Genomic DNA, 25,082 nt, shown 5'->3' on the forward strand with positions numbered 1-25,082 from the left:
TCAGACCAATTCATGCACCAAGAGAGAAAGGCCAAAAAGTGTCAGTGGTGCATATATTTCTCAACATTACACGGTCACTCCCATACTCTCCTGTGCAAGATTTTCCCACCTAATTGTTTCTGAAATGCATTTGCATGAGGGCAGCTCTGCGTGTAGCCCCCTAAAACTGTCATGGCAAATGTCGGCTTCTTGTGGAAACACTCAGAATTTCATTGGTACATTAATGCTTAGATAAGTTAGTAGGACTTGCACACATGGTCAAGAACTGTTGTTCTTCTTTTTCTGCTGTTGTACACTGTTGCAGATGTTCTCACACGTGTTGTACTGGTTGCTTTGCTCTGACTTTCTGTCCAGTTCATCCCAAACCGTCTCTATGTGGTTACTGGAGTCTTGTATTCTTCTCGGGCAGAGGTGACACAACCTGCAGGTACGTTCAGTCATTATCTCTCAGTGTAGGATGAACCCCTGACCCACTGGATTAACTTCCTCTGTTTGTTGACTTTGTTCGTGCCATTATGAGCAAATACACACCACAGTATGGCGTTGCCATAAAAATGCATCAGCTAGCTTAGTGGCATGGTTTAGACACAGACAGAGGGTTTGTAAATAATTCAAAGTTTGAGGACGTGTAGTGTGGTTGTTAGCATCAAATTTCACAGCTTTGTTTACGTCCACTGCTGCAGAAAAAGAAGCTCAGTGCATGAAGGAGCGACTAGCAGGCCTCCCCACCTTCATAAAAATCATTTCATTTAAATTTGTAGTTTTTTGGAAATAAGACAAGATGGTGAATATCTCCTGTACGTTTGAAAGACTTCTGCACAATTCAAGTTACCAACCATCTTAGATGTTAGCAGGTGTGAGCGGCCACCAGCAGATGTAAGGGACTTAACTTCAGTTATGCACCTTAGCGTCATCAAGTGATTTGGACGTGTAATCAACGATACAGGCGAATCATTTGTTTTGCTACTATACAATAAAAAATGTATATGCACAAAAGTTTATATTTTAAATGTTATTGATATAGTTCTTGATTTAAAACAAGGGAGCTTTGAAGTCTATAGCTCTCACATTATAATTATAGTGTATTATTCATCCAATGCATTAGTCTCCAAAAGTGGAAACACTACTTTATCCCAAAAATGTACATCAAAAATGTTCCCCCTAAATAATAATAATACATTTTAATAAAATATATAAAAATTTGTATTACAATTGTGGTTACTCAATTTATTATTATGATCATCGTTATTGTTATATTAATTATTATATTATTTTTAAATTATTATTATAATTTTTCTTTCCCCCCCTCGTCTGTTGTGACGCGTCGCTTCTTCCGGCGTGGTGACGTCAGGTCAGCTGATCTGAAGGCAAAGATGTCGCTGACAGGCTGTGGAAGAAGGATGGAGGCTGTTTTCTCCGCCGTGTTCGCCCTCTGCTTCCTGGCTTCAGGTGAGCGACTGAGCGTCGACACATCGGGTTATGGTTCATATCATATCTATCTTTCTATTATTTATTCCTCGCCTCCATTGAACGACAGCACATTAGCTTCATGCAGCACGGTTAGCATCGTCCTTTAGCTCGCTGCTGGTTTCTATTACGCCAGATGCGATGTCGTAGCTTTGTCACGAATCATGATAATAATGATAATATATAATATGGCTTCATGGTCGCTACATCACATGTTTAATCAACGTGGGATTCAAACCGTGTGGTTGAAATCCAAGTAGCGCTACGTTAGCATGTTGCTAACCCCCTCTTATAGCATTAGCACACACCGTACAAGCTAGCGAGGAGGAGATTCTGCGTTATTAACAGATTCGTTAAGCGGACATTTAACCGAATGGAAAGGTACGTTCATTAGCTTCCGTGTAGCGTGTTGCTAACCGTCAAAGGAGTGTGCAGTCACGTGGTTTCTTCTAAACTGGTAGTTCCTCTTCTGCACTCATCAGCTGGTCCCAGTCACGGGTTCCAGCTTCCATCCCATAGCTCATCTTTACCATGACCCTGTGAAGCCGGGCTGCTTCTGCTTGCTGTGACCAGTGGTGTATAAAGTACTTGAAAGCCATACTTGAGTAAAAGTACAGATATCTTACTTGAAAGTGACTCCGGTTAAAGTAAAAGTCACCCGTCAGAAAATGACTTGAGTAAAGTCTTAGAGTTGCTCATATTAAATGTACTTAAGTATCAAAAGTATCTGGTGTTGAAATGTACTTAAGTATCAAAAGTACAAGTACCAACATTAAAAATGCTAAGTGCTTTTTATAGTAGGCCTATACAGACACAAAACAACCTAAAATTGTTCAGTTCAGGATTTATTTCAACTGACTGAAAAATTATAACAACTCTATATATATAATGTATAATTTACAAATTTTGAACCCGAGTTGCTGAGGTTAAAATAGTATTGGACAAGTGCATCTGAACTTCTAGGGACAACAAAGAATCAACACAACAGAATAAACAAGTGCCTCTTGATTCTACCTAAGAACACTAAAATACCTGCCACTTATAGACCAAATGAACCTTTTGTGTCTATTAATCCTTACAATTTCAATAGGGCCTCACGTCTGTCTGTGCCTGTCAGTGCTCGGGCCCTAATAATAAAGACTGCAAGAGTGAGAGAGCAAGAGAGAGCTGCGCCGTGCGTAAAGGTGCACGTTCCGCCAACTTCCGCTGCTCAAGTAACGAGCCAGTTTTGAGAATGTAAGAAGTAGAAAGTACAGATATTTGTGCTCAAATGTAGCTAGTAAAAGTTAAAAGTCGTCAGGAAAATAAATACTCAAGTAAAGTACAGATATGTGAAAAATCTACTTAAGTAAAGTAACGAAGTATTTCTACTTTGTTACTTCCCACCACTGGCTGTGACCCTTTTTAAATAACACCTCACTGAGAATGAATAACAAGCACTTCACTGACAGAGGAGACGGGGCCTCTCGTGTCTGAGCTCCAGTTTTCCATTATTGCAAAACAGCAGCGGAGAAAGGGAGCAGTGTGAAGTAGAGCTGGACGAAAGCTAAAAACTGAATCAAATCTTAGTTTATTTATTTAAACATCAATTATATGTCATAATTGTTGTCAGCAAAACATCTCAACTTGTTCTTTTACAATGTTATACAAGTGCTGATAATAGAGGCATAAAGGCTTCTGGCGTTGTGACAAAACAACGAGAGAAAACGAGGGTCTGATGGATGAATTTGAGTGTTTCAGATCGGTCAGTCCCATTTTAATCTGGACATTACTTCCCTTTTGAGTCTAATGGCCTTTAAAAATCAGATAAAGGAAAATCAATCTATTCAACAGATTATTCTAATAAACGTATTCCCTCTGGTTGTCAGCACCTGAGGACAATGGGCTATGATAATGGACTATGTGTCCAAATGGGCTCTGTGTCCAAAGGTCTCATTAATACAATATTTAAATCCCCTGTGAACAAGTGTTGACATGGGTGACTTGACAAAAAGCAAAGAGAAATGTACCTTCAAGCTATAACAAATAAAGCTATTTTTTGGGGGTGAACAGCATTTTGGTGAAGTTCGTCCGTTTTCCACCTTGAGGTTTGAACCTGGAGAAGTCTTGGATGGGGTCGAACCGCCCTCGACATGTTGCAAGCATAACTAAATGCTCGACGCTAATAAAGTCGACGCTATAAAAACAAAAACACACACCCCCATCAATATATAGAGCAAAACAATATTTTCAGGAACCAAGGAAACGTGTCTGTGAAGCTCATACAATTTTAAAACACATTAAAGGCAGGAAAAGAAAGAAACAAGATGATCAAGATAATTGTAAATAATATTTTGTATACATAAATACAATAAAGGGGTATATCTCTAAAACAGACTAAGATGTATAAATAAATCAGAATTTGCAGTCTTAAGGATTGATTTTCTACCGGTGAGTAATGGGACAATGATTTTATTCTTTGCCACGTGTTTTTCTTGGAGTGACCAACTTCTCATTTGTCCCCACAGGTGTCCATGGGGACAGCTTAACAGTGCTGCAGGCTCCAGACTTTGTGTCCTTTCAGAAAGGAGACTGGCCTGTTTCTGGAGAGAAGATCCCCGACCTGGTGGCTGTAACCATGGGCTTCTCTGTTAAGGAGGTGTGTTGTTATTAAAAAAAGAAAGCCCCACAAGTTGAATACTATATTTTTTTATTTTCAGAAGTAGCTTAAGCTCACAGTTATGCTTGCATAGTCTTTATTTAGAATGTTTGATATTTTTTTTTTGTTGCAGGATCTGTCCTGGCCAGGCCTCCAGGCTGGTCCATTATTCCAGCGTCCCCGTGCTAACGTGCTGGTGGTGGTGAGAGGCGTTGACAGCTTGGCGCTGCCTCAGAGTGTGGCCTCCTACCCCTTGGAGAATGTGAGTCAGACCTGAGTGTGGCCTAACTTGGGAGTTTTTGCTCATCACATATATGTTTTAGTGTAAAAATAACAGCAGACCCGATTGAAGGAAATGTTGAAGGAAATAGCTCGGTTTTTTCAGTGGTTCATCTTCTCTCTTGCAGCCGGTACCTTTTACCCTGGATAGTGTTGCAGAGACAGTCCACTCTCTGTTTGCGGAGGACACCCCTGTAGTGTTGCAGCTGGCCCCTAGTGAGGAGGTAATGGCAATATACGGAGACTGACTAAGCTATACATCTGTGAAAGCATGCTTAATGTACTCATTTGTTCTGTTTTTGATTTGTCTCCGTCAGAGGCTGTATATGCTGGGGAAGGCCAACGCAGTGTTTGAGGACCTACCAGTCACCTTGCAGCAGATTCGTGCCCGTCTGTCCCAGGACGGCTCTGTGCTCTCCTCCCTCCCTCTCAACTCCCTCAGCAGAAATGCAGAGGTCAGTTTCTATCAGCGAAATCATAAACACATGGTCTTAATAGGCTTATATCTTAACCAAAATCAAATTTTTGACTGGAAAATCCTACTGTACTTCCAAAATAGGGTGTGGACATGTATATTCTTATGCAGTTTTAGCACGCAACAGTCACTGTATCTGTCACATAGCAAATTTATAACAACTTATATCCTTGAATTTCTCTACACTGTGATGGGAAAACTGAATTTTCTTCTGTCTGTTGCGTTGCTTCTCAGGCTGATCTGCTCTTTCTGTCTGAGGTCCAAGTCCTGCACGATATCACAGCTCTTGTAAGTTTATCTGGTTCAGAGGACGTTTTTGTTTCTCCGGAAAGTGAGGTTAGCCTGTCAGGTTTGACTCTTCTGTCCTTCTTATAGCTACAGAGACACCGACATTTGGCTAAGGACCACTCCCCTGACCTCTACTCTTTGGAACTGTCTGGCCTGGAGGAGCTGAAACGCCTCTATGGTCAAGACTCTCCCCAGTACCGTGATGCTACTGCCATTCTTGCCTCTGTCCTGCAGAAGGTGAGGAGGAGATCTGAAGAAGTGACGGGCCTGAATTACACAACCTCCTCAAGCCAGACATTGAGCTCTGTTTTTAATCACATGTATATCTTTATGTTGTAGTTCGGAGAGGATGTGTATGGTCTCTATGGCAACAGTGCTGTAGTGGAGGTTGTGACGGTGAAGACCTTTGAGACTCCTTTGACCAGGAAGTCCCGCTCGATCCTGGAATCCAAACAGATTGTAAGTCTCAGGCAGAAATGCACGTGAAATATTTACCAAACTGACGCTGACCCATAATTGAAAACCTCCACGGACAGTATTTACAGTGTTGCTGTTGTGTCACCCCTCGCATCTCCTATAAACCCAGTTCCAGTCCATGCTTTTTTGTTTTTATGACTTAGGTCTGGAACCAGGGAATGCTTTGATCATCTGCTCTATTAAAAAAAAGGGGGGTTAGTGAAATGGGGGTGAGAGGGTGACGGGGTCCCGCAGAGTCCGTTCTGACGTTGTTTTTAAAGCATCTTATGAGACGTTATCCCCCTCAACACTCACATCCTGTTGGGTATTCATTGTAGGGAGGTGAACAGTAAAGGGTCTGGGGTAGATATTAGGGAAAAGCAGGTTAAAACAATTATTAATAATCAGCTGCTGGTTTATAAATGTTTCAGGGAGTTAAAGCAACATTATGCAACAATTTCTCCTTAAAATAACTGTAATTTTATACTCCCACTCTTTGCACTGAATGCCTGTTCTTCCGCTCTTTAACATCTGGTAAAAAAAACCTTAAGTCCAACCTTTTGTTTCAATTTCCACTGATTTGATATCCCCAAACACAAAAGCTGGTAACATAGGAACTGTAGGGCTGTAATGCATGTATGACCCCTCATTTGAAAGGTAACCAAATTAATCACCATTTGTGGCTGCAGATGGCGCTGTTGCAAAAGCTACACTGTCAAGTGAAACTTGTTGTATTAAAGTTGAATTAGTGTCAGTTTTTTGTGCCTGATAAACTGGCAAATGGGTACAACGGAAACTAAGGAACCAACTGCTCTGTTTTTGTCAATGTTTTTGCAGAGTAACCCAGGCAGCCCATACAACCTGGCCTACAAGTACAACTTCCAATACGCTGTCATCTTCAACATCGTGCTGTGGCTCATGATCATCCTGGCCCTGGCCGTCATCGCCATCTCTTACAACCTGTGGAACATGGACCCGGGATATGACAGCATCATCTACAGGATGACCAATCAGAAGATCAGGATGGACTAAGTCCTGAGCATCGACACTCCAGCTGTTCCCGTACTCCCCTGTAGTGAATGTTAGTGTTTTGTGCGAGGTCTTGTTTAGTGAAAGAACTGTGACCACTTGATGGGAGAAAGAGCATAATACTGACTCACCTCTTTGTTTACAGCACTGGCATGGTAACAGACAAAAAAAGATATATTGCAGTGTTTTGATCTTAGAATTGTCGAACTAAAATGATTTGATATCATCCTCCAGCGGTGTCCCTTCATTCCTGATGATTTTATCTCCTCATCAACAACGTTTAATTTTCCGCCTAGTGATTCAAATTGTTATTTTTATTGTAAAAAGAAACTATTGTAATGTCATGAGAGAACGAGATTTGTCTGGTTTCTGTGTGCAGTTGTTGTGCTTGTCTTGCTGTGTGAAACTGTTAAGTTAAATTAAATCTATGTGTATATATTGAATATACAAAATGCAACTAAATGAGAAACTGCTGTACTCTTATTGTGAAAAGATTTGTGTAGTGTTTATTTCAGGTACCCTGCTTCTATTCCAAATGCTAAATACATGTGGGTTTACTTAAGTACTTGATCATATTGAAGGTTTTTAAGGATTGGATGTGAATAAATGAAATACCTGATGATAAATTAATACATGGATCAAAGTGATTATTGTCTTTTTAAGAAGTATTTAGTGTAGACAGTACACATTTGCTGCTTTATTGTACACAAATGTGCTCTTAAGTTTACTCAAATCTAAGCTTACTTAAGATTTTCCTATTTTATTCAAAATAAAACCGTGTAGATATTCTTCTGGACAGTGGCCAAGAGGGGAAGTTAATTCAAGGGAAATCCTCACAGTTTACCTGAAAGTGCTGATATGTAACTTAATTCTTCCTGGAGAGTTCCTGGAATAATGGTGCAATTTCTGTTGTGTTGGAATACAAAACAATAACTACTTATGCAGCACTGGGTTTTAAAAAAGAAAGTACTAGCCTCAAAGCAGGGACTTTTATACCCTGTTAGTACATTAGTTACACAGAAGTTCCAATGCATGTGTTAAAATATATTTAGGTTTACAACTAAGCTGACAAAAATGTATTAAACTTGAACACGAGCTTTTGGCCAAACTCTATCAGCTGATGAAGACCATGTGATGGAATCAAAAAGTCCTGCACACTTTGTTTTGTGCACTCATACACAAGTCTGTATACCGGCTGCTGAACATGATGATGCTTGTAATTCAGAACATACCAATAACGTTTAATAATGTGTTTACTTTTGAGTATGTCAAGGAATTGTAATTCTTATTATTTCTGTTTCAATATTGTTGACAATCAGTGACTTATCCCAGGCTTTGCAAAACCCTCCAATTCAGAAAGATACTCTTGAGCATTAAGTTTATGGGAAAAAATGCTCAAACTAAAGTATGTTAACAAACGGGCATTTTAAAAGGTTTAGTCTCTGCGAATTAATACATATGTTTTAGTTATGGTCAGAACTGGTGTGGGTTTACATAATTAACTCAGTGAAAGTGTAAAATAAAAATACTAAATAACATATTTTTATGGCAACTTAACGTCACCGGAGGAAACGATTTTGAAACAGTGCACAAACTTCCCAAACTTCCTTGGAAATAATGAAGTAAATTACAAATCTGTGGAATAATTTGATAAATGCCAGCTCCATCGTTTATGCTTTTAAAAATAAACCCATTATGAAAGTGTTACGGGTTTCTGCTGATGTCACGATGAGAGGGAAATAAGGGTGCGTCCTTTATAAAAACAATTTAAATATTTCTTAAATAAGTGTAAAGGTCATCACTGCAAATCCTGCTCTCCCTGTCGCATGCTCATATTACATTGTGTAACGGCTTGGCCAATCAGAGTGCAGATCTCAGCTAAGTCCCGCCTTTGATGATGTTGGCTGGCTGCTATTGGTCGAGTGCTTTTGTAACAACCCCAGTCTGTGGGTGTGAAAAAACAGATCAGCTGTTTATGTCGGATCGTTCAGAAATCTGTGAATTATCAGCGACACACGAACTCATTACAGCCACAGAACGAAACAACCGATAAACATGGTCTGACTGATCATTAAAGGTGAGTTTGTTTTATGTTTACATGTTTATTTGGAGATTTAAAACCGTAGTCGACAGCGCCCATGTCAACGAGAGAAACAAGATGACAATCACAGATGTTTACTATCTTTCTATTTCTGGTGTGGGAGCGTCAGTAGAGGGGAAAAGTAAATGTACCTTTACTCAAGTACTTAAATACAGTTTTCAAATACTTGTACTTCACTTGATTAATTCAAGTGTACGTTTCTTTGTACCAATATATAACATTTGAGTGTACTTTTAATGCAACTACGTTAATGTTGAAGCTTAAGATACTTGTCAGTTTACATTTTCATATTGTAAACAATTACAATCTTAAAACGTGTAATATATGCTAAAAACTGAATTAATAGGTAATATTAGATTGTTGATATGGCTAAATAAAAGTTAGCATAGTGGTCAAAACAAACCCCACCTTCCGCTGTATCATCAAAATCCAACTTCAAGATTTGTGTGGCCTAAAGTGATATGAAGATATTCTGTTTAACATTGGTCTTTTTATTTACATTGTATTATATGTTGTCATGTTTTTGTCTCATATCCTAGCTAGCATCTACGTGGTGAGGAAGATCCGGGCCTCCATTGCTGATGGAGAGCAAAAGGAGAATCCCGATAATACACCATGTAGTGCTATCGGTAAGACAATGATTACTAATAAATATTATGTCCTCTGTAAAGAGAGCAAAATCTAGAAAAAGAATGCCTCTCCAAAAATCCTAATACAAGTAAATAACTACCGTACACTTGATGGAATCTTAGCTGCAGCTTACACTTACGTACTATAACCTGGTCAAACCTCATTCTATCTCTCTGACCATTATGTCATGCAGATTAGGGGTCTTAGAGGTAAAGACAGTGTGTTTAGGCTTATGAAGCACCATTGTGCATTACATGTCTCTGACTGTGTTACGCTTCTCTCCTCTACCTAGCTGAAAAGAGGGGGGGACATAAGTCGCTAGAAAACAAACCAGCGGCGGCTCTGATGTTGGGGCCTGAGGAAGACGTCCGTGGAGCAGCAGTCATGGGCGCGTCCTCGGAGAAGGCTCTGCAGTCATGTGGCTCCTGACGTTAAAGATCATGCTGGACACTGGGACTGGGATCAACTCACTTGAAAGTTGTAATTTGTCATCTTTGTACATATGCAATGCAAGGCAAAGGTTCACTGTTATGGCCGATCACTTGTATGTACATAACCATGCGCTCACATACAAAGCTCATCATCATATGTTTTCGAGCGGCCATGCAGTGATGATTCCAGTCGAGTGTCTGTGCTGAACTCAGTGTCGAGATCCTCATGACTCACATCTTTGCCTTTTTCACAGCCGACATTTGGGCTCACCACAGCACGAAACACACCAATAACCTTATTGAAGACTGTTCTCTGTTCTTTGTTGGTGTAATGTAATGCAGACATTTTTGTCATTACATCTATTTGGTTAGTCCTCATGTTGTCTGTGAGAAAGGCCTACATTTATACACTGCAGTGTTTGAAGACCGACTCACCAACCTCTCTCCAGGGGCTGAGTAGGCCTGATGTTTTTGCCGTTCAATAAATGGATAAAAAGAGTTGCCACTGGATTGATGTGTACATATTCAATGTTGTTGTGGTGATTGATAACATTAATCACCAACTATTGGTACCTGTTCCTGTTGGTTTTGTGATCCAGTTAATCAATCTGAGCCTTTTGATATGTGAAGATCAAATTGTAGACGTGCCTGTGTGACGTGGCCGCTGGACAGATTCCAAAAGTTCTTGTACATACCATTCATTGACACACCCACATTGATTAACTCTGTACCCTTTACCCTTTCCGGTTAGTTGGGAAGCACAAACAGCAAGTTTCCTGATGAACCTCCCTGTCCCTTGCAAAAAAATTAACAGAACCATCATAACTTTTCTTAACTGATGCTACTCGCAAATAAAATCAAGCTTTATTACATTTCATTTTTGTAAACATCTTGGTTTAATCATTAAAGCAGCTCGGTAATCGCAACAGTTCCTGTATATTAAACATGTTAACAACCAAAAGATATTTCTGCAGTTTTCTAGACTAGAGAAAGGAAACTTTAAACCTAAATCCAACGCAACTTTAATTAGTTAGTAAATATAACATAACCTTAAACGTCTACCTTAGTCAGAGCAGTTTATGAGTTCATGTTGGCACGGGCGGAATGATATCATAGAGAGCTTGTTTCTGGACGAACACGCCGCGGGTGTTGCACGTAGTCAGCACTTGCTGTTCCGGGGTTTTACAACACAAATCTACTCCACTATAAAACCAATAATACACTAATAAATCAAAAAATTTATAAATAAGGTTTTCGAACCGCAGTTGAAGTTTGTAGTGAGAGAGTGAATGTTTGGTTTGCGAAAAGGCCGCCGTCACCCCCGTGGTTGTTTTTCTCAAGTATTTCCGGCGCCCACCGGATGTTGCCAAGGAATAGTGAGACGCCTGTTGAGATCAACCTATAATCAGGTAGGTGGAGGTTAATGACGACGTTCCTTAGGATTTAACTGCATTTCAAGATATCGGCTGGAAAAACAACGCGAAGCCTCGACATATGGTGAGTGTTAGCTCTCATAGGCTGAAGCTAACACAACAGAGAAGGTAGCACCACCATGGTTAGCGGTGGTGACACAAACTAGCCCTTCTGCTGTGGTTAGTCTTTGTGGGGTTTACCTGCTGTGCTTCGTCTGACATGTTGTGTTGTTACTTAGTGTTATGCATTGAATCTGTCTGAATATTGTCCCAAAGAAAGTGCAAAATTCAACATAAACAAATACATAAAATGAAATGGGGACCACTTAACGAGCACTTGTAATGATCACTTTCGAAACCCGGGATGAGTTGTGACAGTGGCTAAGGAATCACTTAGAAAAAGGGGGATCTGAGTGTTACACGTAGCGTGTTTTAGTGCAACATAAACACCAGCTTCATTAACAAAGGTAATGTGGTTAACAAACGCCTGTTGAGCTAAGCGCTTGTACTTTTAGATCTAGTTTCCCTTGTCTGATTGGTGTCAACACATAGAGCGTAGTTTCATGTGGTCTGACCTCACCGTGGTGGCAGATGCAAACCAGAAAATGCTTATCTTACTAGAGACACTTACAATAAAGTGGAGAAGCTTTCAAAAACGTCAAAACTAACTGTTTTTATTCATCAAATCATACAAAGTGCTGCAAATAGAAAGACTTCTAATCAACAACTTTAAAACAGCGCATTACACTTGCACAAAGTCTTTCTAAGTACCTGCTTGTAGGTTCTTCCAGGCATCTTGTAATGGTTCCTCATTTTTCTGTTGTCCCTCAAGGTCGTTCTTTATTTTATGTTGTTGTCATGCTGCAAAACAAACGTGGCACAGATCAGATGCCCCCCCCCCCCCCAACTTCCTCCCTACCGCAATGAATGATTGATAATAATTATTACACCATACTGTTTTTAGATTTAACAATGGATTGATTTCCTGTTTGTGTTTTAACCTTCGAGCAAAGTCTCGCTCAGTGTCACTCCGACAATTTAACTCACTGATTTGATCCTCCATGAAGAATTTAGTTATTTCTAGAAACTCAATGTTGCCACCCAATTCTGTACTCACTGGTTTCCTTCTCATGCAAGTCAGATTCCTTGTTTTTAGAGATCTGTCAGTAACAGATACTGCCTGTCCGTTTGTTTTTTTCACTGAAATAATCAAAAGAAAGACACTTAATCAGCTATTATTTTGATTATTGAATCATCACCAAATGAAGATTGGTAGCAAAAATAGTAAAAGAATGCAAAAGATGAATGGAGTCTTCCTCTCACATGTTATCTGAATCCATGTTGGTTGGAACCTATTACATATTACTACCTACTTAAATGTTACACCTGTTGTGCAACTCTGTCATACAGCATTTGGCTTGGTGCAGAGACAACATGTATAATTCCTTGTGTTTTTTTCAGTGTTCTTGCTGCGCCATACCAAGTCGTGGACCATGATGGATCGAAGAAGAGCCTTGAGTATTCCATTTGGTGTTGAAAAGGATAACTTGGTATTTGTGACTCACATTTCTTTCTGACATATCCAGTTTTATGGCATGCATGTCAACTAGAGAGCTTTTACTTTGCTGCATTAATTGCTTCTATTTTGCTAAGATAATGTGGTCTTGCTTGCTTTATTAATTCCATCATAAATCCCCATGCAGAGAAATTAGACGTACAATTGTCACAAATGTGCATAACAGGATATACAAATTATTTTTCAATAATGCATGTTCTAATCCACACGCAAGCACCAAGCGATTTAATCAAACATTTGTCTTTGTCTTCATGCACATGCGTGCTTAACATGATGAATGGGTTAGGGTTAACATAATAGATTACAAATAAAAATAGCAATTTTTGCACATTTGCACTGGCTGTGGTTGAACAATGAGACAATTTTGACAAATACATTAAATAAATTTCGTCCATCTTGTGCATGATAACTAACCAGACTGTGAATTCTAGATGGAAAGCCCACTAAAAATATCCACGATCTGTCTTTCATCAGAGTGTGGGAAGTTAGACAGACAGGTACAGCAACATTTATTGTTTGGTGTCTGATCATATTAACAAATGTTATGTTAATAATTTGGCTATCCTGGATTAGTAGTCAGGCTCACAAAGTTTCCTTTCCCTTCAACAGGTTTCCTGGAAAGCATTTGCAGGAAGTAAACTTAGACATCATGATTCAGAGCATAAAAATGGATCCAGGCTGATGGATGACAACACTGCAACAATGGTGACTCTACAAATGGCCACGTAAGTCATTGCTGACGCTTGAGCTTTGAGATAAAGGCTATTCTAGACTATTGATTGCAGACAAAACTACCTGTTTATCTGTCCATCAGAGGAAACTAACCAAAATGTGATGTTGTTCCTGTGTAATATACTGCAGTTTCCTAAACTTTCACAAGATGGGGTGCTCCCCCTGAAGATCAGGAAAATAATTACTTCAATTATCCCTCAGTTAGATCACATGACTGAGTATGGAAGTGGATCATCTTCTTAAGTTTGCTCTGTCTCTGACATGTGGCCCCTCAAGATTTTATTTTTTCTGAAAGGGAAACATAAAACCCCCATTGCTTTATCTTCTAAGATCATCTGTTACGTCCTGTGCTTATGATGCAGTATTTAGTCTCTATGCAGAATACGTTTTCTTATGATAACATTAAAGACCTTTAATGTCATGTTCATTGGAGAGTGGGGAGAAATCCTGTCGCCTTGTTTGTCCCAGTCAGGACTATACCTGGGGTTTAAGGGGCCTAGGCTAGAGTATAAATTGGCCCACCTTGCCATTTATTTATGTGGTAAACACTGTATTTCTTTAATGAAACAAGCTCTCTGAATGAAGGCCAAGCTTATCATGACTGCACACACGGCTTATTTACAGTAGTTGACCCCTCCCTGTTGATCAGCTGTAAGAAACAAACTCGGGCCTGCAATGGTAAAACAGAATACCCCGATTGGCCACCATGTTGCAGAGAAGACAGAGTTGCTGGTTTAGGATGGCTGTGAATAAATGCTTTTCTATTTCGCCCTGCAGGAGGAAACCCTGTCTCGTCCTGACAGATGTCCTAAAGACAGATCTGGGCAAGACTTATATGGAAAAAATTAAACAGAGTCATACCCCAGGAAATGGAGGACAAATGTCAACTACGTTGAAGGCGAGAGATCGGTGTAAAGAGGATCCTGGGGTCTGCAGAGAACTGAGGACCATTCACGGAGAGGCCAAACAGGACAAGAGAAATGGCGTATTCTGTAAACGCAACCAGAAGCCCAACTCACCCTCTCAAAGGTACAAAGACACTGAGAAAGGAACAGTTTAAGTTGCATTTTCGTAGTCGTCCAATATTGGCTCTCTTTTTATGTCTTCATCTCTGCCAAACATGAGGGAAATATGTGACTCTTTAGCAGCTAAATACTCTACTGCACTGATGCTTCCTGTCTGCTGTTTGGTGCAAAATCTTTGGTGAACAGTGAGTGGCTATATTTGGAAGTAAATCAGTCTCATCAGATTTTGAAATTTCAAAGCTTTTGAAATTCTAGCACTGAATTTTTACATTGAATTTATGCATTTTTATGAAGCTTGTGAGGTGTTTTTGTGGGAAAAGTTGGTGAAGGTGCTTTATTGGATGTGTTAAGCTTCATGTGTCCTCCTCCTGTCGCTGCTGGTTAAAGTCAGCAGACGTGATTTTAAAAGATGTGCTCGACGTTCTCGATGATGAGGTTCAGTCATCAGAGAATGAAAACAACAAACACTCATCAGAAAACGCTATAGTTTGTTTTTAGTAGTTTCTGTAATGCAGGTGTTGTTTATCTGTGTGTAATCAACACATGATCTGTCTGAAGTGTGTCGAGTGTGTTGTCAACATGAAATGTGATGAGGCAAATCGGAAAAACTTTACGTCATTGTCGAACAATGTGTTGCTTATTTCCTCATCTACAGCGGGCTAGTCGCAGGATAAGTTTCCTTATGATTGCAATACCGCGCTCAGCGATCATGTGAGAGGTCTCCTATTCAGAAAATAATTACAAAGGTTCTGTGTCCTGAATGTTCAAGGACAAAGTTTTTGCACTACCCTTTCCTAACTTTTGCACTTCAGTTAATGTGTAGAAGACAATGTTGTTCACAGAATTAAATGTGACATTTGAAGTGAGTTGAGCAGTCTTATTTTCCTCATTTTTTGTAATGCCTTTGAATAATATGGGGGACATAAATCGCAATATATCGCAGAATCGAATCGCAATACTTGCTGTATCGCAATATGTTAAGAATACTATTTAATCGTCACATTTTTGCCAATTCCAACCCCTAGGAGATATCGATTTTGGTGGCGATGCCTTGGCCCATAACTTTCTCTTCTGTTCTTCTCCTCCCGGGATTTTGTCAGAAAATTCAATAAATATGAGTTGTATTTTTGGAAGAGCATTGTTTAGTAATGTCTCTGTGTGTTGTAGTTCTTTGTCAACAATACAGACATGACTACAAACAAGACCAAGACCAGACTGTGGAACTGATAGCTGATAGTCTACAACCCCCCTGGTCTGTAGTTATAGATTATTCTACTTGGCTACTTTACTTTATCCACAATATGGGGAAGCATAAGTAAATACTCCTATGTTACTTCAAATCTTAAAACTTGGGTTTCATATCATATTTAACTTTTTGAAACCTGAAGTTAACACAGCCACAACACTAAAACAGTTAATGAGTTGTCTAATCATGGCACCCTTTTCTAACACCTCATTTTTATATTAAATTGTAAATTTGTAAGGCTCATGAAGCTCAGGGAAATATATAGCCCCCTCTTTAGTATTATAGCTAAATAGCATCAAGTCTTATTTGGTTCCAGGGTGTCAAGTGGCGTTCAGTTCCACCTTTGGCTCCTGCATAGCACAGCTTTATTTCAGAGTGCCTACAGCATCTCTTCAATAATAATAATAATAATCCAATTGAAGGACAACTTCAGAAGACAATGGGAGACCCACAGTCATAAACTCTTGACTATTAATAATAAGTCAGATAATGGACCAAAGTTTCTTGTAGGCTTATTCAAATTATTTTAATTTCAGGCCGTCTCTTGTCTGACACATGATGCTGCACTGGTATTTGCTCAAGAACCAGACTAAACTTCAAAAGTGGGGATAGTGTGGTAGGTGGTTGATGAATGATGAACAAAAGTAGCCACAATAGCAGGAGGAGATTTTCTTTATTAGGGTCATTTCGTCTGCTGTTTTTTTGTTCGTTTAAGCATAAATGACATTTTAATGGTGTTTGGCTCGGCCATCTGCATCCTTGGCTCTCCGGATTTTCCAGGCAGAAAAGTTGATTTTATTTGGAACAATACCGCACAGAAGGATTTCACAGCTCGAGGTTCTGGTTCAAATAGGTTTCTGCTTATGTTTTTTTTTGCTGAATTTGTGTTTTATCTTGGACATCTTGTGATTAAGTACAGTCTTTGTATATAAAGGTCCTGGGAATTACATTTTATACCACTTCATGTAGGCTTTGGGAAAATGAGAATAATGTGTGCAGCAAAATAAGAACATGGTGTTATTTTTCTTCAGGTCAAGACTCAGGAGAAGCTCCCAGAATATTGATTGCAAAGAGGACAGAGACAAAAACAAAGACGTCAAGGAGTTGGTAATCGACAACAGCAACGGAGAAAGCTACAAATATGGTGAAGTCGTAGGTGAGGAAACCCATGTAGAATTAAGAATCCTGCTTATTTATGTGATGCTAACCACCACTTCACACGGTTATTCTGTCGGTGTTGATTTTACCCTTGAATCGATTATTGGTCCAACTCCCTGGATCATCACGATATCTTTTTCCACTCTCCCCTGACCTTGCTGATGGGGTTCTCTCAACTGTCACTGAAGGCTCCTCCCAGCTGGAGAGGTGTATTGACTATCTTGACCTTGCCTCCAGACTGAACAAACAAATGCTGCATTTTTAAAGTTGTTCAAAACAAACACAACCAGATGTACAGGGTTCATAATTAAGCCACGTTTTTGTTACTCCGAGGAGAGAAAATGTCCTGTGTCTTTTTTTCACATATATGTTTATTTGAGCGTGAGTGGCTGATTATTGTTTCTCTGTCTGATGTAGATTGTGGGTTGTCGGTGAGCTGGGAGCCTGCTGAGAACACAAGAGATTGTTCAGAGTTTTCCCCAAAGATCAAGGAGAAGTGGACTGAACCGGAAAAAGAAGTTCATCAAAGTGTGGTGGGTCCTGTAGACGAGGCTTTCAAACTCCGAACTCACCAAGAATAACAACCAAACCAACCCCTTCCCACAGAAGGCAGTAAAGAAAGGCCCCTGTCATGTAGACATAATACAAAATTTTCAGTCAACCGCATAATTTGAATGAGCCCATGATTCAATTCCATAACACTCTTAATACTGCACAAGTTTGAAAGTAGAACCATCACATTGTTGTAAAGCGGCCGCAGTTCTTGTCCACTCCAAATAAATGTTTGAAAACATAAATTTAATGCAAAATGTTTTGCAGTTTTACGTCCAGTAAACTAAAAATCACATTATATAAAGTTGGACGATGGGTCTCCTCCTCCTCCTCCAACTATTCAGAGATGAAGCCAAAATATACCTGATACAAAAGCATTGTTTTATGACCTATACTTCAGCAAGCCACCGGGTGGTGATCAAGACATTTTGGCTCCACTCCTCCTTTCTCTACAGTCTGTGCAACTGTTCAATTCAAAGCTGTTCTACAATGAACAGAAATATAAATCAAAAAATATTAGGTCCCAACAAAACAGTGCAGATGAAAACAATACAAATAAGGTGGATTTTTTGTCTTTAGACCAGAAAGGTTTTAGCAGCTTACAGTGTCTACACTTTTGTTTTACAACACAGAACCTGTTTGAAAAAAACTGTATTTCAAAGCCAGGAAGCCATTTATTTCACAGACATATTCTTAAAGATTTTATTTGAAATCTTCACATCTCTTGTACTTAAAAATATGCAATGGTTCTTTATTCTGTGCTGTATCTGCATGACTTGTCTGGTGAACATACAACGAAAACGACACATCCAATTCTGTGCTGTCCCCACAGAAGAGAAAAAAGAACGATTCAGGGTCCCTGCACAATGGCACAGTGAGCCCTAAACGGCCCCGTGAGAGCGTGCTGCGTCTGACCGGAGAAGATGGAAGAGACAGAGTGCTGACACGATTTGAAGCTTATGAGGCAGAAAGTGAAGAAGATGGAGATTCTGAGAACGTGGACCGTACCATTGTACAGTTCACTGTGGGAGGGGATGATGGAAGAGAAGTTCTGCTCCCGATCAACACTCCTTATTTGGACGCCATCAACACCCAAAGAGATCGAGAGTCCAGCCAGGACAGCACAACCAAGACAAGCGGCCCTTCTGACCCAAGTGAGTCAGGACGACTGATGTTAGATCCTCCTCTGAACCTGACATTTTTATTGTTGACAAGCATCTTTTGTAAAACTCTGTTGGGTTGTCTTTTACTTTCTTTTGTACGTGTGGGTCCTTCATCTCACTAGCGGCTGTGATTTTTCTTTTTACAACTTCCCAAGGATAACTAGCACCCTTGCTCCCCTACAAAGCACATTACACCTCCCTTGTGCTGTGTCAAATAAGCGTCAAAATGTGCTTGGGACTTTGCTTCTTTTTAAAAGCCTGATTTCTAAGTAAAAATCACACTCATTCTTTTCTGCATGCTTTTGTTTCAGTTGTGTTGTCCAGTGATGATGAGGAGAGCGACAACGTTCCTCCGCACTGCAGACCACCGGTCCACACACTGGTCCCTATGGAAGACACAGTTATACAGAAGGCTGTGATCAGACAAGATGATTGTGACTTACAGGACATGCAGGTTGGCAGAATATGTCTCTTTGTTGTAAAGAAGTTTATCGACGTCCACAAAAACACATTTCATGAAATATTCTGGAGAATACAGGTTTAGATTTTTATGTGCAGGTTGTAATTCTGTTGGAAACAGAATCTGCCCTTTTTATCACAAGTAGAAAAACGACCTTGCACAGGTTTATAAACTGAGCTGAGTTAATGCCCAGATTAACATGACATCACAAAGGGGTTTATTGAGACATCATGTGGAGGTTTTACTTCACCACAGGGGATCCTGTTTACCACTGGCTAATTGACTGAAACAAATGAGAATGCTTTGCCTGTGTAACAGGCACTTAGATAATGTCAAGGTTAAACCAGACATGAGTCACGTAAGAGAAAGATCTTATAGATGGTAAATACAAAGAGTATAAATAATGAATATATAGAATATTGTAAAAGGAAAATCACTTTAATTCTCAACAGAATCACTATTGTAGTTTAGTACTACTTTACTGTAAGTCAAGAACTCCAGAAGATGAATGGAAAAAGATTGATTACAGGATGCATGGCTATGCTGGTGCCCCACATTTCAGCCCCAGCTCAGTTTCAGTTGTAAAAATATCTGTTCAAGAAAATACATGTGTTTGCAGGTGAAAGGGGTCGGAGGCCTTTGAGTGCAGTATATCAATAAATTTAAACATCCTGACCCAATTTCGGAGCATTACATTTAAACATATTAACTTCCCAGTGCAGAGCTTCATTATATTTAAGCTGAGGTAAAGTTGTTTTTAAAAACAGAAAACGTTTGAAAAATGTAAACCTAGTTTGAAAAAACCTTTACTAATGATATACTCTAAGACTTACACAGGGCTAAAAACAAACAAGTAATGATCCAACTTTTGTTTTTGTGTCATCTTGACACCCAAAATAATCCTCACAGTATATTCTTACACTGTAAGGACAAGCTCTGTTTTAAATTGCATGTTAAAACAATGTGTTTTTATTGTCAAATGTATGTCACATTCATAAGCACAGCAGGATCTCAGAAATGACACTGATGACTAAAGATCAGACAGATGGAGAAAAGATGATAGAAGAAGCTGCTGCTTGGAAAAACCACAAATGTCTCTTCAGTTCGAGAGGATTTGACAAAGTGCTGCAAAAGAGTCCTCTTACTAATGATAAACCCTTGTAATGCTTCATTGCTAAAGGAAAATGTCGTCTGAAAAAGTGATTCAGTTTGTTTTACTGGTGATAACATTCATATCCACATCTGCAGTAGTTGTGGCAACACTGTTTTTTATGTTTTCAGGATAGGAAAAGTTGTTCTTGCTATAATGATGAAGTTCTGTGGTTATAACAAGAAATTCTTAAATGGGTTTGGTTGTCCAATGTTTTCATCACAAGCAGCAGCATTCATCGACGTCAACCGCAATGTTTTTCTGTGTGCCACCACTTGATGGCACCAGAGCTAGAAATGTCAAATTCCTACACATAGTGGTTGTACGAGCACTGAGGTGACATTGGAAGAATGTCTTCCCAAACCACGGGGCTGGACTGTACTCCCAGGTTATTGTCAGTGTGACTTTGTGATAAACTATAAACTGTAATCTTAACATTTCAAACTGCTTGTGTGTCTTTGTGTATCGTAGGTGCTGCGTGTAGTTGTAGACGAGCTTCCTGTTTCGCTGGCACGTTGTCCTATCCCCAGCATTGACCACTCCTGCATGAGCATAGCCTTCTCCAGCCTACACTGTGGCGGCTACCGAGGGAACGCAAATGGCAACTTCATGGTAACCTGACCCAACAAATATATCCATTTTGCAGAATTCATATCATCCTTTCAGGACATGAAGTGCAACATGTTTTTGTTCCTCTCCTTTCCCAGATGGCAGACCATGCTATCATGATCCCTCTGAAAGGTAATGTGAACATTACCTCAACACACAAGTACAATCACACTGTTTGTCAAGCGGCTGTGACCTGATTTTGACCTTTTTATCTGGATCGTATAAACCCAAGACCAACAGGAACCCGTATCATCTTGTTTTGTCCATGCTGTCTGCACATCCTCCCCCAGCTTAGTGGTCTATTTCCGATAGTAAAGTGTGTGTGTGTGTGTGTGTGTGTGTGTGTGTGTGTGTGTGTGTGTGTGTGTGTGTGTGTGTGTGTGTGTGTGTGTGTGTGTGTGTGTGTGTGTGTGTGTGTGTGTGTGTGTGTGTGTGTGTGTGTGTGTGTGTGTGTGTGTGTGTGTGTGTGTGTGTGTGTGTGGGTTCTTGGATTAGACCCTCATGGCCCTTGTGCACTTTCACCTGTGAGCCTGTGAAATCTCCCCTTCTCCGAACTAAGGGGCTCCATTTGTGCAAGAACAATTCAAGACTGAACCATGTTGAATACTTTGGCCTCGACAACAATCATTTTTTTGCAGTTATATTTTTATTTAAACCTACACTTATCAGCTCTACGGATTGTTATGTCTGTCAGTTGTTTGGTCAGTCCATCTCTTTGGGCCATCTCTGATGGATGGGATACCATTAGGTTTTGTGCAGCTGTTCATGTTCCGAAAGGAGCAATTTGAATAACCTTACCTCAAACACAAACACTATGTTGACACTGATGGATTGCTGATAGGTTTCCTACAGATATTCCAGATCCCCAGGGAATAAATCCTAATAACTTCATGCAATTTGTTAACATTTCTTCTAGCAACTTTTAATTGCATGAGTTGATTGCCCTCAAACTTTGGGACATTCATAGTCCCCAGGGAAGGAATTACAATGAATTTAATTATTGACGCATCTGAAGTGGGACCTCTGGACAGAGAGAAGCATAGATCTGCTGGAAACAGGACTAACTTTGTTTGGTGGCAAGAGGTTATTAGAATACTTTTACTGCTGGTTAGAGAAGCATGAGAGTTGTTCACCTCGTGCTTAATATAAAGATGTAACAGTGTTGATCATTGGGTACAAACTCTGCGAGCTGCTAAGCTAACCTGCTCTCCACCTCTCCTCAGACCCTAATGGACAGGTGGAGCTGATGTTAACGTTTGAGCGCAAAGCTCTGAGGAGGTACAGTGTCTGGGAGGAGCAGGAAATGGAGATGCGTGAGCTTCACTTTGATGGTGACGAGAATGCTTTCCCTGCGGCGGTCCTCGTGTTTTGTGTGTCGGACACCGCTGCAGCTGAGATCCAGCACGTCCTCAGCAAGCTGTGTGTCGAACAGGATGGAAACACTAACACTGGTGAGTTTGCTGGGGCACCGCATATTTGTAAATGTCGCATTCTAAATTGCATTTAAATTTTGTGAAAAGCAGTATGTTACTGATTGAAAGGATTAACAGTGTTGAAAACAAGGCTTATATTTTCATCCCAGTCAAGTCAAAGCTAATGTCTATAAACAGGTTCTGCCTGAGTATAAGCAGAATCTGACGGGGAGGGATAGGATTTTGGGGCCCAAAGTGTCTAGTTTCCGTTTCTAGTTTTACCAATCACTTCTGAGCAAGTTTAAGTTAACAAATGTCACGTGTTTCTCCTGATAGTTCTGAAAAGATTTTCAGTATTGTTTGATATGTCACCTTTTCCTCATGTAAATCTTTTTTATGTTAATAGGCACAGCCAGCCCCTTCATCCTGCTGACCCTGAGACACCCTCTAGAAGGAATGGAGGGCGCTTTATTACGCTCCCTCCTGGACATCGACTGTCTGAACAGCCTGACACATAAACATTCTCCTGGATCCCTCGGCTCAGACAGATTCAGTGGTTGGGAAGAGAGCCAGACTCCTTTTCTTTGTCTTGATGATAGCATCGAACTGATCAGTAAAATTGGACTTGACTCACACCTGCTGTGTCTGCTGGGCCTCGAGAGCCCCGACCCTGAACTTGACTCACAAAGTTCACACTCTGACAGAGAGGAAAACAACATGCTGCAGATCTGTCCGGAGGTTGAGCTGCAAATAGAGACGGACCCGGAGCCGGAGACGACATCAGAGGAAGTCACAGGGACAGAAGTCAAACCTGAGGAGGATCAGAAAGAAGAAGACGAACATCCCTCTGAGGTAATTGTCAACATACATTTTGACTCCTGGAAAAAAACTATTTTTCCTTGCAGTATTAAAAGTTCTGAAAGAATAAGACATAGAGCAAAACAATGTCCTTGTCTATTGATTATTTTTCTTGCCATCTGATTCATTTTGTGTCCCCTGCGGAATCACTGGACGATGTGATCCGCCAATGGTAAATTGTTACAAGGTGTAATTTGCTCTCATGATATACATTTTCCTCCCACAGAAGAAAAAGGAGGGACCCACCCCTGTATACACACTGTGCCATCGTCACACCAAAGGATCGTACTCCGTGTCCCACTGTAAACCAGACTCCAGCTGGATTAAATATAAACACAAGGGTCTCCCCAGCAGGTAAGTTACCTACGTAGTCTCATGTGCAGGTTCTCGTGCAGGAAGGTCGAGCAGCGGTTGGCATCTGGCTCCCAAATGAGGAACGTTTCTGCCACTAGAATTTTCTTCTGGGAATAACAAGGAAATAGATTTAGGGATTAATTGATCCGCAACCAATGCACCAGTTTTCGACTTGAGTCATTTGCTGATGCTGAATTTCAGTACGATACCAGCAGTTTCTCTTGTAATCAGGGGATTCTAGGAAATCTTGAATTTAAGATAGACCTTAATGGAGAAACATTTCTTTTTTTCTGTATTCTCTAATTCTAATTTGACAAATAATATTGGTTAAAACATTGTAACTATCACATTCTACTTACCGCTGCACGTCAGATTAAAATCTATCTTCTCATTTCATTGACAGCTCCTACTTATCCGTACCCTAATGGTTCTGTTACTGATATGACCTGTTATCTATTGTAATTTGAAGTTAAATCATTCTTCTTTCTTGCCTCCTCTCTTTAGGTTGATCCAGTTTCCTCCTCCTCCACTAAAAGGAGGAATAACTGTTACAATGGAGGACCTGCAGTGCTTGGACAGCCGGCAGTTCCTCAACGATGTCATCATCGATTTTTACCTCAAGTGAGTAGCACGTTTTTAAACTGACATCTTTCGGTTCCTCGTGAGATTTGTGGAGATGAAACCTCATTTTTGAAACAATCGTGTTTATTTGTTCCTTGAAACAGATACCTCCTACACAATGCGTCCGCTGCTGTGGCTGAGCGCTGCCACATCTTCAGCAGCTTCTTCTTCAAGCAGCTGACGCGGAGGGACAACGCCAGCGAAGGCGCAACCAGTGACACGTAAGTAGTGCAGGCAAAAGTTGTTGCCGTCTCCCGCCTGATCAGCCTTGATATATCACCTCAAGTAACTACCAGGCGCCAGGCATCACATCCTTGAGATTATAACTCAATCGTGCACTGACAGAGTTTAGCTGTAAGCAGCACAGGAAGTGACTGACTGACAGTTGTTTACCCCTCAAGGTTTAATCTAGCTGAATGCGCTGCTGCTGAGACCAACTCACCTCGACCCGACTCGACTAAGCTTCGTATTTCTTTGACTTTCTATCTTCGTAGTTATAATTCAATAATGTGGAATCAACACAACTATCATAGGATGTCATCTAAGCAGTTTAATTTGCCCTTTAACTTAATATTTTGGAAGGACAATGAAACATAAAATACTTTATACTTTAATGCGAGTGCATCCTGCTAGCATACCTTGTGCTCTTGTAGCTAAAAACGAGCACTATGATAAATACTTCAAAGATAAGTTCAGTTTATTAGGAGGTCCAAGTCTATAAAGGAGCAATATAACATTTCAACTTCAGAGAATTTCTGGTGTTTTGAATGTTTGTCGCGACGTGTGAAACAGGTTTATAACTAATGTCCCTATCTTTATCTTTTGTGTTAGCTGTCAGAGGCAGAGGCGGCACCAGCGGGTGAAGACGTGGACACGCCATGTGGACATCTTCAAAAAGGACTTCCTGTTTGTTCCCAGTCAATCAGGAGTAAGTTAAACACACGTGAAGTGATGTGAGAT

The 25,082-nt window shown here is 40.2% G+C and overlaps 2 protein-coding genes and 1 long non-coding RNA gene across 3 annotated transcripts in view; all 3 read left to right on the plus strand.

Moving 5' to 3' along the window:
* Positions 1-1,352: 1,352 nt before the first annotated feature.
* Positions 1,353-7,262, plus strand: atp6ap2 (ATPase H+ transporting accessory protein 2). Its single transcript, XM_061088197.1, has 9 exons — positions 1,353-1,449; positions 3,975-4,105; positions 4,239-4,367; positions 4,513-4,608; positions 4,702-4,839; positions 5,094-5,147; positions 5,235-5,384; positions 5,487-5,606; positions 6,441-7,262. The coding sequence occupies exons 1-9, from the start codon at positions 1,374-1,376 to the stop codon at positions 6,633-6,635; spliced, it is 1,089 nt and encodes a 362-aa protein (XP_060944180.1). The 5' UTR covers positions 1,353-1,373; the 3' UTR covers positions 6,636-7,262.
* Positions 7,263-8,575: 1,313 nt separating this feature from the next.
* Positions 8,576-10,292, plus strand: LOC133021499 (uncharacterized). Its single transcript, XR_009682964.1, has 3 exons — positions 8,576-8,709; positions 9,273-9,362; positions 9,656-10,292. It is a non-coding gene; the product is annotated as an uncharacterized LOC133021499 (long non-coding RNA).
* An 880-nt stretch (positions 10,293-11,172) lies between these two features.
* senp7 (SUMO specific peptidase 7) overlaps positions 11,173-25,082 on the plus strand; it is a gene marked incomplete in the record, with an annotated part of 17,109 nt that continues 3,199 nt past the window's right edge. The window contains 17 exon segments of the mRNA XM_061088342.1: positions 11,173-11,291; positions 12,668-12,756; positions 13,214-13,279; positions 13,392-13,507; positions 14,292-14,543; positions 16,817-16,941; positions 17,361-17,476; positions 18,328-18,649; positions 18,970-19,112; positions 20,740-20,880; positions 20,976-21,009; positions 22,101-22,328; positions 22,696-23,141; positions 23,374-23,501; positions 24,006-24,122; positions 24,227-24,343; positions 24,954-25,032. Coding sequence (XP_060944325.1) covers positions 12,700-12,756; positions 13,214-13,279; positions 13,392-13,507; positions 14,292-14,543; positions 16,817-16,941; positions 17,361-17,476; positions 18,328-18,649; positions 18,970-19,112; positions 20,740-20,880; positions 20,976-21,009; positions 22,101-22,328; positions 22,696-23,141; positions 23,374-23,501; positions 24,006-24,122; positions 24,227-24,343; positions 24,954-25,032 — 2,487 coding nt within the window.

The sequence above is a fragment of the Limanda limanda genome, chromosome 16 (genome assembly GCF_963576545.1).
Source record: "Limanda limanda chromosome 16, fLimLim1.1, whole genome shotgun sequence".
NCBI lineage: Eukaryota > Metazoa > Chordata > Actinopteri > Pleuronectiformes > Pleuronectidae > Limanda > Limanda limanda.